This window comes from Perca fluviatilis, chromosome 23 (assembly GCF_010015445.1).
Source record: "Perca fluviatilis chromosome 23, GENO_Pfluv_1.0, whole genome shotgun sequence".
NCBI lineage: Eukaryota > Metazoa > Chordata > Actinopteri > Perciformes > Percidae > Perca > Perca fluviatilis.
In genome coordinates, this window is record NC_053134.1 from 26,239,967 (window position 1) to 26,253,935 (window position 13,969).

The window sequence follows — 13,969 nt, forward strand, 5'->3', positions numbered from 1 at the left end:
TTTCCCGACTGTGAATGCTAGGGGTGTCTGATCACAGGGGATTACTCGGCAACAAGTAAAAACGTCCGACTTTCTTAATCATCGTTTTCCAGAAGTGGATCACTCCAATTCTCCACCCTTCTGACGTGATTCCACCAGGAAACCAGCCTGCAGGCTGTTATTCCCTGGAGCCGACATCGGCGTTAAACACCAGAAGAAAATCAAAGATTGACTATTAGGCGCAAGAGGCGTCACAAAGTTTTTAAATAATATTTTAAATATTTTTAACTGATTGGATCGGGGGTCAAAAAAGCTGATCAAGACATAATGCAACTGGACACAGAGATGCTTCTGTTGTTGTACTGATGGAATCAGTGCTGTTGAAATGCACATTATTCTGAATTTACCATGTGAGAACGGTGGTTGTAGTCACATTTTAACCTTTTATTAGTGCTGGCCAGTGTTTATTTGAAACCCATTATTCATAACCGGCATTAACTATGTATTGGGTTGGAACACTCCTCAGTCTTCTGGTGGCTAAATATGCTTCGTATTTTTCTCTACTTTTATTTTGCAGCCCCAGCCACACACTGACAGACATCATCAGTATAGGCAACGGTGACACCTCACAACTGGTAAGAAATGGACTCCCAGGCAGGAGTTTCCAGATGTTTGAGTGAAAGTGTTTTGAATGCAATTTTTTTATGTTTTGCAATATATGTGCTATGAAACCAGAATCTCCCTGTCTTGTGTCCTTTAGCTCCGTGGAGGCAGTGAGTCCCCGTCGCCCCCCCCTGGCCTCAGTAAGCCCAGCCTGCTGCTGCCCATCAGTGTCCCGGGCCACACAGCCCGCTCCCCGTTCGAGGCAGCTCCCGCGGAATCCCAGTCCCTGTTCTCGGACAACAGTAACTTCAGGCATCCCAACCCGCTGCCCAGCGGCCTGAGCGGCTTCCCCAGCTCCCCCCACAGCAACGCTGACTGGCCCACAGCGCCAGAGCCACAGAGCCTCTTCACCTCAGGTCGGTCTCGCTGCGGCTTTGTGTCCACCAAGGGTTGTCTTTAATCCAGTCAGTTTTATTGTATTTGTATAGCCCAATATCACAGATCACAGTTTGCATTAAGGGGCTTTACGATCTGTACAGCAGACGGCACCCTATGTCCTTAGACCCTCGCTCCGTATGAGGGAAAACGCCACACAAAAAATTAATAAACCTCAGGAGGAGCAACAGAGGAGGGATCCCTCTCTCTGGACGGATGGACATGCAGTACAGTGTGTACAGAACAGACCAGCATAATATAATTACAGTATAAACAATCCAAATGACAGAAATGACACAGAATGTGAACATATATGAACAGCTAGAGCGATACTTACTAACTTATTTAGTTCACCATGTGTTTGTGAACCGTGCTCACAGTCAGCTCTTGTGTGTGTGTGTGTGTGTGTGTGTGTGTGTGTGTGTCTCTCTGTGTTTCTGTGTGTTGTTCGTTTGTGTGTGTTGTTCGTTTGTGTGTGTCTGTGTGTTGTCTGTCTGTGTGTTGTCTGTCTCTGTGTGTGTGTGTGTCTGTCTGTGTCTCTGTGTGTCTGTGTGTGTTGTCTGTCTCTGTGTGTCTGTCTGTGTCTCTGTGTGTGTCGGTCTATGTGTGTAGATACCATGCCAGTGTCGTCGTCCACAGACTGGCAGGCAGCGTTTGGCTTCGGCTCGTCCAATCAGCAGCAGGAGGACGACCTGGGCTTCGACCCGTTCGACATCACACGCCGAGCTCTGGCGGACCTCATTGAGAAGGAGCTCTCTGTTGAAGACAGCTTCGGCTCCGCACACAGAACGCTGGGGCCCCTGGGAGGGCTCCCACCCTCTCAGCACTTCCCACAGCATCAGCACCCTCGCAGGACGGACTATAGCTCCTTCAGCTTCCCCTCCCACCCTCCATCCTCGGCGTCCTCGGCATCCTGTGGCTCCTGGATGGCTTCCACCTCTTCACGCAGGAACTTTGTGCATTTGAACCACGCAGTCAGTGTAACGGCTTTCCCATCACACAGCAGCTTCTTGGACTTGACAGTGCTGCCAGGACATCACAGTACTGGGCTTGGAGGAATCCCCATCACAGGTAAGACTGGTTCAGGGACATCTGCCCTGTTCACCTGTAACGGGCTCTAACTTCATGTGGATTAGTCGGTTTGAGTAATTTCTAAAGTAAAAATCCTCTGATTCCAGCTTGTTAAATGTGAATATGTTCTAGTTTCTTCTCTCCTTTGTGACAGTAAACTGAATATCTTTGAATTGTGGACAAAACCAGACATTTGAGGACATCATGTTGGGTGTTTGGGAAACACTGATCCACATTATTCACAATTTTTTGACATTTTATAGACCAAACAACGAATCGATTAAAAATCAACACATGAATTGACTATGAAAATAATCGTTAGTTGCAGCCCTGACAGTAGTACATTACATCATGTTAGTGCATTGCATTGTGGGTTAACATATGTTGACATCTATTGACCACTTGGTGGCAGCACATCATGTCCCGCAGCCTTCCTGTAACACAGCAGACGGCTTCATCTCAAGCAGCCTAACTGCTGTACCGCTGCAGATCACATTTCAGTTTGTTTCTGAGCAACACAGGCCCTGTGGCTCTACTGGTTCATGTTTAACTTTGGCTCAACTCCTGCTCTAGAAGAAAATCACTCTCCAACAAAATAGTAAAATAATCGGACTGGCTGTGAGTGCCATCAGCAGTAATGATTCAGCCTCAGGCCCATGTTTACATGTCTGGAAGTGTTAGTGGTAAGACAAGAGATGGAAAGGCATGGAGGAGCAACAGCTACAGGGAGGACACTGACCTGAAATCCATTAATAAGGTGCACTCATTTACAGAGAGCTACTCATAAATCCTGGCTCATCGCTGTCCACAGGTCAGATCACACTGTGATCTGTTTGGACTTACAAGGAAATGTGAAATGCTGTTTGACCACGGAGGCCAAACAATTATACAACATTAGAGACATACATAAAGGTATACAGTGTTTTCATAGCTTTGTGGAAGACTTAGGTGCATGTATTTGGCGGGATTTAGGGGTCCTTCCTCAAGAAAATATTACATTTTTCAGTTTAAAAGAAATGCTTTTTTTCTCTTTGTAGTCATGTTGTGTCTCTTTGTGGTCATTTTTATTTCCTTTAGGGCTGTTTTGGGTCTCTGTGGTCATTTAGCTTCAATTTGTAGTCGCTTTTTGGTAGTTTTGCGTCTCTTTTTCACATCATTTTGGACCATTATAATCACCATTTATGTAAAGCAGATAATAAATACATAACACTCAAAAAGGTTGAAGACAAAATTTGCTAAAGAAGTCCATCTACTGTCATTAGATCTGAGAAAAGTCGGCTTAGGTGCTGCCAAAATGGCTCACGTTCTGCACCTAAACATTATAATGGGAGGGAAAACCCTGGTAAAATGCATATGCCCGTGTATTATTAAAGTTTACTGTATTGGCCTGATGATATTTACATCAGGTAATTATGTCTTTAAAAGTGGCATTGTCTTAACATTCATGGACTAAACCTAAAACAGTTAGGGTGGTGGGCAAAAGCATCTTCTGTCTAAAACTACCATTTTCATTTTGGCACCTGATTTTGGTTTAGTTTGAGTTATAGGGCTGTGTTTATGTGGCAGTGCACTGACCAGTGCTCCAACAGTTTGGTATCTTCCTGACTTTGTGATTGGCTTTGCCTGTCTGTGCGGTATTGTGGTTCCCAGCGCAGAGGTGGGGGGTTGATTTAAATGAGGCAGCACAACGAGAGTTTCTGGTGATTTGGTGGTCTTAGACGTTTTGCCGAGATTAGACATCTGAGAACCACGTCCATTTTTGGCACAATGCCACTTCGCTCCCAATCTGATGATTTTGTCAACAAGAGCAAACTAAATGCTTTGGGCAAAAACACAACAATAACGAAATAATACTTGAACCATAACGATGGCACAACAAACCTCCTGCCAGTGAAAACTGAGTTAATTTTTTAAAAGTCAAAATGTAAGTGAAGTGGCTCTTTGTTTTTTCAACCAGTCAGTTTCCAAACAGCCATTCATGAGATCAACTGCTGGAAATTCTGAGGTGTCTCTGTGGAAACAATGAAGAAGAGTCAAGAATATAGCATGTGGCTATTTAGAACAACTTAAATTTAAAGCACAGAATTCTCCCTTGGATCGCTAAATTCACGGGTCGGGTCACTGTTTTGAGTCACGGATCAGACTCTGTTTGGATTGTCGTAAAAAAGGGGATTTAAATGATTATTAAAAATGTAATAATAACTTTTAACAATAATTACTTCTCCAATCACGTTCCCTTTCCAATGGTATATAGCATGATCAACCACAACATCCAATGGGAGCCAGTCCAAATGAATGCGCAACAGAGCTAAGTCCCACCTCCCAGAGCCAGCAAGCACATACATTTGATTTATGAGAAAAAATATGTTCAACAGTGTGTGAATGAATGTAAAAAGGTTTAGTAAGTAATTTTAAGTCTTTGGTATGTTTTTTTTCTAATAGCATAGAAATGAGTAAAAGCATTTAGCAAAATTTGGAGTTCTGAATTCAACTTGCCAATCGATTTTCCTTTGCCAAGAGTGTGCGTTTAAATTTGGAGTATTGCCTGTTGAGAAAGGTCTAGGTTTTATGGCAAGTTATTAATACCAACAAGTAGGGGTGTCACGATTCTCCAAATCCTCGATTAGATTACGTTTTCGATTCTAAGGTCACAATTCGATTCAATTCTCAATTTTTTTCATTATTTATTTATTTTTAGACTAGACTTTTATGCAATATAATATCTGACCTTTGTTTGCAATGTGCCACACTATATCGTCAAATTTAAAACATTTATTAACAAAATAATGTAACAATAACATATATTCCAACAATTTATCAATAAAGTTAAAAAAAATAAATAATAATAAGTTTGCCGACAATGCCAAGGGCAGACGCTTCACAGCACATACAGCGGCTGAGCCAGAGAGCAGAGAGGAGCTGTCTGCAGTCCCCTAACTTGTTGCTCTCTCTAATATAACCAATATACTATAAGCTGCTCTGTTTAGGCTACAAAACGTGCATACAGGCTGAAATTCAACCGTGCGGTTTTATTGGGATTAAGCTGTAAGCAGAAGAAATCTCTGCTAGCTGCTAGGTTAATGTGCAACGGTAAATGCACAGAATATGGTATACGCACATAGCACAGCTTCCAAACTGTGTTTTCTTTTTTTTTTTTTGTCAACAACGCAAACGTTGTCAACATAACTCACCTTGAAATCCAAAATACTTCCACAACGGTGACTTCAGTGAAAGAGGAGGGGGCTCAAGTTCAGTTGATAGGTCTGCTACATCTGCAGTTGTCATGCTAACTTTTGACTGGCTCTAGCTAGGTTACAGGAGGTTGACTCGCAGCACTTCAACACGTGTTTTTTTTTTTTTCCCGCTTGGCAAGCCGACCGGACGTGACATGGGGGTGTGGCAGTATCAACGTTTCCATTTTTTTATTCGATATTCAAGATTATGGCTTCATTTCGATTGGTTTCGATTTTAAAATCGAAATCGTGACACCCTTACCAACAAGATGTGCTTGGAATACTGGTCCTTTTCTGCCTGTCTCAGCAGAGGCAAATGCTAATTTAATTTAACATGGTCCAGCAGCCCCCTCATCTTTATTCCCCCTCCATCTCAACCTCAAGCTTATCATCGGTAGAAGACCAGACAGGCAGCCATGTCCTGCTGGAGATATGGATATAGATAAATGATCAAAAACTGATTTTTTTTTTCAGATTAACATAATGACACAGCAGCCCCTGACTGGCTTGCTTGGTGTATTTTTTGATGAAGCTGGAATAAGTTGGAAACTCTACACGGCCAAAAGAATGTGAACAAAGTATTAGTTCACCGGAACATTCTAGCCTTATGGGAGTTGCCATTGGTCTCTGACTTTGTATTTGGTGTATTTTGGTGCTGTGACACTTTATCGTTGCTAAAGCTTTCAAGCTTTCCATTCCTGCAGGTTACGTACACAGTTTACAGTCACTATGATGGCCGTCAAATTTGCCATCAAAAGTTAGTCATTTATGAACCGTGGGTTTTTGATTTCATACAGGAGACAAATGCAGATTCTCATTTGTAGCTGACAACTGTGGATTTTGCTGGCTAAAATAGCAATGGTCTATCAGTTCTAGCTAGCTAGCTAATTAACGTCTAACTCTGGGAGTTAGTAGAAAAACCCTCCGGAAAACGAAAGCCATTTATCATGCTAAAAGTGAGGGTAAATAGTAATTTTATATAATTTGTATGTGTTAGTATTTATGTTATGCTATATCTGTAACAAGTTCAGATGTGTAAACCTCAATCCAATAAAGAGCAGGGTAGAGGAGCTGCTAATGTTAGCTTCAACTCTGACATAGCATCCACTACTTGCTCCCACACAGTGGATGTGACGTGCCAGTCCTGAACTAAACTTGTAAGTTAACTCACATTAATTTATTTGTGGCAGCCTGCCAAAATGCATTTCATTGTAAAGCTGCTCACAGTGCATTGATTCGCTCAGCCCCTTCTTGTCCCTCACTCTCTCATTGTTTTTCACATAGAGCCTAACGTTGGCTGACATTAGCGAACGTTGGCTGACATTAGCTAACGTTGGCTGAATACTCAAACCAAGCAGCTTCTTCTCTTTTAGGTTGGAATGGTCCACCATTTGTGAGCTGCAATGATCTCAATGTATCAGTAAGTCAGCCACGTAAGAACGTAAGATAATGGTTGTTAAATGAAACTAGATGAGGGTGTGTTGGCAGACAACCTTCCTCTGGTAGAAGTCATAAAAGACGGGAGCTAATTCAGAGATAAAGTCCTCCCTCCCTGTAAAGAAGTGGCGTTAGATAACTTGGTTCACATTGATTTTGAAGGCAGCTCTCTGTATCATGAATTAAACATGGCGGCACTTGTTTATCCGGGAATGCAAATAGCAACATAGGTGATTATGTTAATGCCAGCCATGCTTCCCTGCCTGACAGGCTGATTAAAATAAAAAAAAGGAATACTGAGGGAGGATTGTTTCTTCTTAATCACTCATGTTTTTGGGGTTAGTGCTTGGCAGTATTTAATTCAAAAGCTTAAAATGATTAATGGAATCTTCCGAAGACTTAATGCTTGAAGTAATGGCTTTGGTAACAACATCTCAAGACATGTTGTCATAAATAATACTTCATAGCATTTCCAGTCTCTTCCATCTTGTAGGAAGCTAGCTGTGGGGGTTAATGAGTAAGTCGACTAACAATCATCCTGTCATGTCAATTAGTATTTATTATTCATAGAGCCATGGTAACTCTGTGATGCCTGCTGTCTGCAACGTCTCATTAGACGGAGCTCTAAATGGTTCCAGCTCCAAACCACAGCACCGCCATACTGCGTTTGGGCTGCAGGAGAAACCATGGCAGCTGAGTAATTAGCCCACTGCTGCAGCCTCTCCGGACCCACTGTGACCTACAGTACATCATCGTATGGTTTGATGCCATCATTAGATTATCTTAATGTGTCTTAATTGTTGTTCACTGATGTAAAAAAAAACAGGCCGGACCTTCCTACCAGTGAACAGGTGATTGAAGATTGTGATGAAACATGCACTTAGCTGTTGACTCTGAATGTCAGTCTATCATTTGAGTCTTTTCCACACTGATAGGAAGACAGTTGTGGGGACTCTTTGTATACTATTTTTGGGGATAAAAACAATCAAATTTAAATATATTTAATGCTAAGTTCCCTCTGACGTGTCTACTGTTAAGAATTATCAGTCAAATATAGGAAAGAAGTGTGGTTTTGGTATCAGTACTGAAACAGGAGACAATGGTTGAGCACCTATTTCGGTCTTTAAGGACCAGTAGAGCTGTAACAATAACACATTTTACAGTACAATTCATTGTCTCAGAAATAAGTGCCTCTTTCAGTGAATTTAAAAACATTTATTTATGTATTACTTTCTCAAACAAGTTTTTAATGAATTCCAGGATACATATTTTGGTAATGTGACCTGTAAAAATACCTGTGTTTTTACATTATCTGGCTTTACATTAGCCTATGCCTCTTTATTAACATAAAACATTGTATTTTTTCTTAGATTTACATAAAATTGACAGTAGAACATCACACCAATAAAAACATAGCACCAAAAATCAATTATATAATTACAATTTGGCACATATCTAAACAAACTCAACAATTACCATCAACAGTCAAACCCGTTAGGACCTTAGCTAATGTTAGCAATGCATTGCGGTCAAACAAAGAAACTGTGATTACGCAAAAAATTGCGACTAGACAATTATTTAATATTGTTACAGGCCAAAAACAACATTGTGTTTTTTAAGGCTAATCCAATCATCCATGTATTGCTAGTGGTTCACGTTTTCCTCTCACCCTGTCCCGTGCAGAAAGCAGCAGCTGTGGAGAGAGTCTAAATGTGAAGGAGTGGCAGGACGGCCTCAGAGCGCTGTTACCCAACATCAACATCAACTTTGGAGGGCTGCCCAACTCCACATCTTCCTCATTGTCATCATCATCATCCTCCTCCTCCAGTGTCCAGCACGCGGGGGCCCCGGGGCTTCCTCACAGCCTCTGCTGGGACCGCACAGCCAGATGGATGGACCCAGCCATAATCACCGGTAGGAGCCTTTAAAGCTTTTTTAAAGAGCCACCATTACCCCCATTTCCCACTGGGAGCGCCTTTGCTGCATTCCGGCTGTGTTCCAGTTCTGTTCCGTCGTCCTCCATTCAATATTTGTCACATACCCAGTCAAAGCTCTGCAGTGTCTCCAGAGGTAGCTGTGTGAAGTCTGATTAATGTCATCAAGTGATGTCACTGGAAACTGTAAGTGAAGGATGAGGATTTTTCCTTTCTTTATAATGTGTACTCCTTTCTGCTATTAGAGTAATTTATCTTATCTGAGTTTTAACTCACACACACACACACACACACACACACACACACACACACACACCAGTCAGGAGTACCACACAAAGTCGAGGCATGATTCCCTTTCTCCCTGTGAATTTGACCCAAGCCTTTCCGTCCCCGGGGCTTGAGCCCCAGTAAGCCTGTGCATTGAAACGGCACTGGCAGCAACAACAGTTTCCTATTGAGGAAGTGGATCAGCTGTTTTGATTGATCAGATGTTAGGCAAAGACGTGACCAGCTGACTGTCAGCACGTAGGCCCTTATTTATCAACCTAAAGGCCTGTTCACACCGGGAAGAATTTCGTGTGCGATATTCACCGACTTTTAACGCCTCGTGACTAAACAAAGGGTGGCAATGTGAGTGTGCACACCGACGCAAAAAACGCCACACGTAAAAGCATCATTTATTTTAAAAACGCCTCGGGTTCGTTTTTTTGGTTTGACGCACCGCGTCAAAAACTATCTGCCCAATGAGATTGCCGCTTTTGCTCACGTGTCTGGAGCTTCTGAAGTTACAGTAAACACAACTTGGGGGCGCTCAATCACATAACGGTCTTGCCGAGCACACATACGTAACGGCGAAGAAGATATACGCCAAGTAGCGTCTACACTGCTGGGAAGAAATAAGACGAGGAAGATGCAAGGCAAGTAGAGCTGCTGGTCTCGTTGGTGTCGGAACATGAAGCACTTTATGACAAACGCGACAGTGACTACAAAAATCTTGACAAAAGAGAACTGCTTATGGAGTGGTATTGCAGAGCAAATGGGCCTTGATGGGGAGTTTCATTTCACTTAATTGTCTTTCATGTACATAGGCTTGTAACTTTTTCCCACAAACATTTGACAATCGCCATCGTTTGTGTGCTGTAGTGGAGGAGGTAAAACAGAAATGGAAAAGCCTGCGAGATACATATACAAGAAAAAGCGCCATCTAATGTCAGGGAATGAATTTGCATGTTCACTCGGCTCATCGTCAGCGAAAATCGCTTGGGTGTGAACACAAAAAACACATTGAAAAACGCATGGCGAATAACGCGCGCCGATATTCGTCCCGGTGTGTACGGGCTTTAACGTAGAAACCAGCGCAGAAATAATCTTACGACAGGCTTCACATGTAAATTCATGAAACGTTCGTATCACACCAATCAGAGCGTGCGAATGGTCGTCCATTGATAAATGCAGCGGCTGCAAACAATCGTAGTTTAAATATCACGCCCCAATATATTTTGGGTTTTGAGGCCTCGCCCCTACAATTTACAACATGGCGAGACGTAATCCGGCTGAGAAGCGGAACTTTTCAGAGGCGGAGCTTGAAACCCTGATATCTCAGGTTCAAGAATAAACAAAAAAAGGGGCATAAATGATACTGGGCTGTATCAAACATATGACTTAGTGTTTCCAAATGTAGCCATAGATTTACCTTTTAGTATTAAAAACTTGTGTGTGAGTGTACTGTTGCCTTGTCCCCCCGCAGGGATCCCAACCTCCGCTGGCAACGGTCTGGACTCTCTTCAGGACGACAACCCTCCACACTGGCTCAAGTCCCTGCAGACGCTCACAGAAATGGACGCCCCGCCCAGCTCTGTCTCACAAAATGGCTCCTTAGGGAGCCAGCCACCCCCCCACAGAGCCGGCTGGGCACATTACCCGGCTCCTAGCAGCCAGTTCCACTCCCCGCCGCCAGGCTTCCAGACGGCCTTCAGACCCCCAACACAGACCCAGACAGACCTGCTACAGAGCGCCACCATCGACCGCCACTAGGGACTCTCAACACACACACACACACACATACACACACACACACACACACACACACACACACACACACACACACACACACACACACACACACACACACACACACACGTGTCGCCACCTGGAACCACACCAAATAGGCAGATACAGTATAAAAAACTAATAAGATGATGATAATAATAATAATAATAATAACAATAATAATAATATAATGTTTTAATTTCTTCCTCTGACCAGATCATCCACGCTTGTGTTTCGTGTCTCAGTTCGTGATTGTTGGTATGAGTAGGTCGAGGCCTGCTGCCCCAGCCACGCCTCCTAACAGACACCCAACCAGAGAGCAAAAAAGCAGCAGCCTTTACCGAATCTGAAAAAGCTTTTAGCATCGCATGGTCCCTTCCAGTCATGTACTGAAAGTGTGTTCGAGAGATGCTTTGGAATCAAATCAAGCTGCGACAGATGTGATGATTTGAAACGTGATTGAACAGGTCTCCTGATAAATCTCTTCAATCAGTCTTCACGACAGAAGCAAATTTCACAACGAGCTGCATCTGAGAATCAGACCTTTTGCTTCTTTGATCAGTAAATTGAAGGTTCAGTATGGTTAAGGTATGGCAGGGAGCAAGGAGCCGCACCGCTTTGGTATATAGTATATCAACGACAAAAGATCTGAGGGAGCGTAACACTATTATGAGCCCTACACGATCTGCAAAGTCAACCTTTGAGAGCGGCCAGGCACGATTTTATAAGAACAGAATCCGATATGTGACGGGGTTGGGGCTCGTGAGTCGTGAAAACACAGTTTTCGTCCACGCAAGTGATGCGCACGCTGACGCTTTGAGCTACGCAAGTTTTCATGTTGTTGTGTTATGGAATGTGTCGCCTAAAAATCACAACGCAAGCTGCAGTGTGAGCATGGCTGCCAAGTGTGCTAGAACATGAAACAGTAAGTGAAAGTTGGACCTATTTTGGGTTCCCTTCCGCTCAGAATAACCACGGCTGACCACACTGTTGAACACGTCCGTATGCGGCATATTCACATCCCGTCCTCTCTTTCTCTCATCTTCCTTCTGTGCAGAAAGCACAGCAGTAAACGTTCCTGCTACTGTGGTCATGGAAACGCTCTTACTAGCTGACGTTTGTTACCCCCACCAGTGCGTAAGAGTGCACGTTCAGTATGTTCACCGGGGTTTGTGCCGGCTCAGCCAGGCGTGGTCATATGTGTTCCATGTTTCTGCCCTAACAGATGATTTAAGTGCACGTATACAGTACATTGAGAGCACAGTGTCACCTGATCAATTTGAAGTGAAGGCTCATCCTGTTTAGACCCCTCCTACTTTCAAAATAAAAGCTGGGTCAGTAATCTCAGAGACACGGCATCTCATACTCAAGAGAGACCTGACTTTATATCAGTGGCTAGTACATCACACCTAGATCTCTGACTGAAGTGTCAAGTTTGTTTACAGGAGAAGACTTTGTGCAATAAAACCGGTATCTCTGGTTCTGCTGCATCAATGAACTGTCCACCATTGGATCTGACGGTATTATAGTAGCACTAAATCAGTGGAGTTCTGTTTTAATTCACAGGATCAGGAAAACAGCGTAGACTTATTAATGATCGGAAGAGTTGCAATTTATGTATGCCTGTATACTAGTCTCCACTACAGGGCGGGACCTACTTTAAAACGGACGCACCCACGCTTCTGTTCATACTACAGAGTAGGGTTGGGCATCAAGAACCGGTTCCAACTTGGAATCGTTTCAGAAATGACCATTCCAATGGATTTTTTTTTTTTTTATTGGAATAGTTTGGAAAAAATTTGTTTTGAATCTGATCATCGGTCGTGTTGAATGGCTTTATTTCATGTTGAAGAAGCCCGTTAAAAGTGTAAATCACCATTGAATCCTCTTATCTGTGAAATAAGCATGTGACCCCCATAAACTAGAGATGGTCCGATACCATTTTTTGCTTCCCTATTCTGATACCTGAACTTGCGTATCGGCTGATACCGAGTACCGATCCGATACCAGCGTGTCATATATTTTATGTTGTAACAACTGAATACTACTATCCCTGTATGGACGTGACATGATTGCTATCATTGTTGTTGGCCTGGCTCAGGTTAAACTCTTTGTGAAATATGAACAAACAATGATATAGCCATAGAACTTTCTTTTATTATCCAGTTTGACAGGTCATAACAGAAAAAGAACATCAATAAACCTCTTTTAAAGTAGATTTTCTTCGGGTCCAAATTACGTGGTATCTGATCGGTTCATAAAGTCCAGTACATTCCGATACTGATACCAGCATTTTCAGGCAGCGTTGGAAGTATTTTTTATTCCCAATACTGGTATCGTAACATCTCTAGTTTCAACTCCACCCCTCAAAGAATCAGAATCGATAAGAGCCGGAATCGAGATTGGAATCAGAAATGTTGAAATCCAAACGCTGCCCAACCCTACTACAGACGGCGTCTGGGTTGCGTGTGTCCCCCCCGCAGACATGGAGAGAGCGTTTGGGTCTGTTCCGTAGACTGCAGGTGGTGTATCGGCACGGCCGTTGCGCTGCCGATAGATATCGAGCGCGTGTTGGCCAGACCTCTGTATCAGAGGGTTGAAGCTGGACATGTGAAGGATGTGGTTCAGCACGGTCAGTGCCACTGTGTGGCGCTCCGTGCCTGGCCCGCCTCCAGACCCCTCGGCCAGTGCCCCAGCTCTCTATGACAGCTTCAAGCCTCACCTGCCTGAGCGATGAGACGTTAAGGGCACTCACTTGTGGTTTGTGCTTGTGTTATGTGGACTTGTTGAGACAGGAAAGCTCCTAGTTTAGCCTTCGTTTGTTGAGTGTGTCAGCTTTTAGATATTTAAATCGAAGTGAAGAGTTTTTTTATTTGTAACATTTTGAAAAAAAAACAAATGTTTTGATTGGACTGGGCTGCAGCAGGAAGCTCTCTCTCACAGGACTCTTTCCATATACGTTTTCATTTCAGAAGATTGGTTGATTGTTTAGGCGCCGTGTGCTGGGATAGTAGAGCTTCAACTCATACCACCACGAGGTACACATCACGTACCCCTGTATCATCCAAATGCTACAATCTGTGACGGTCCTGACAACTTGAATAAGTCAACAGTATTCTTGAGGATTACAAGCTAACATGTTTTCACAATGTCCAAACGTCTAAAAATGAAGCGCCGAGGTCTGGAGCACAAAACCAACTAAATATGAAATAAAAGAGCAAATATCAA

The 13,969-nt window shown here is 43.2% G+C and overlaps 1 protein-coding gene across 3 annotated transcripts in view; it reads left to right on the forward strand.

Annotated features, from left to right (window-relative positions):
• The window catches only part of cnot4b (CCR4-NOT transcription complex, subunit 4b), a 31,147-nt gene extending 17,178 nt beyond the window's left edge, over nucleotides 1-13,969 (forward strand). For all 3 annotated transcript variants that reach the window (XM_039791361.1, XM_039791362.1, XM_039791359.1), the window contains exons 9-13: nucleotides 557-614; nucleotides 740-998; nucleotides 1,630-2,088; nucleotides 8,442-8,672; nucleotides 10,440-13,969. In XM_039791361.1, the coding sequence (XP_039647295.1) occupies nucleotides 557-614; nucleotides 740-998; nucleotides 1,630-2,088; nucleotides 8,442-8,672; nucleotides 10,440-10,726 (1,294 nt within the window). In that variant the 3' untranslated portion in view covers nucleotides 10,727-13,969. The remainder of the gene's footprint in view (nucleotides 1-556; nucleotides 615-739; nucleotides 999-1,629; nucleotides 2,089-8,441; nucleotides 8,673-10,439) is intronic.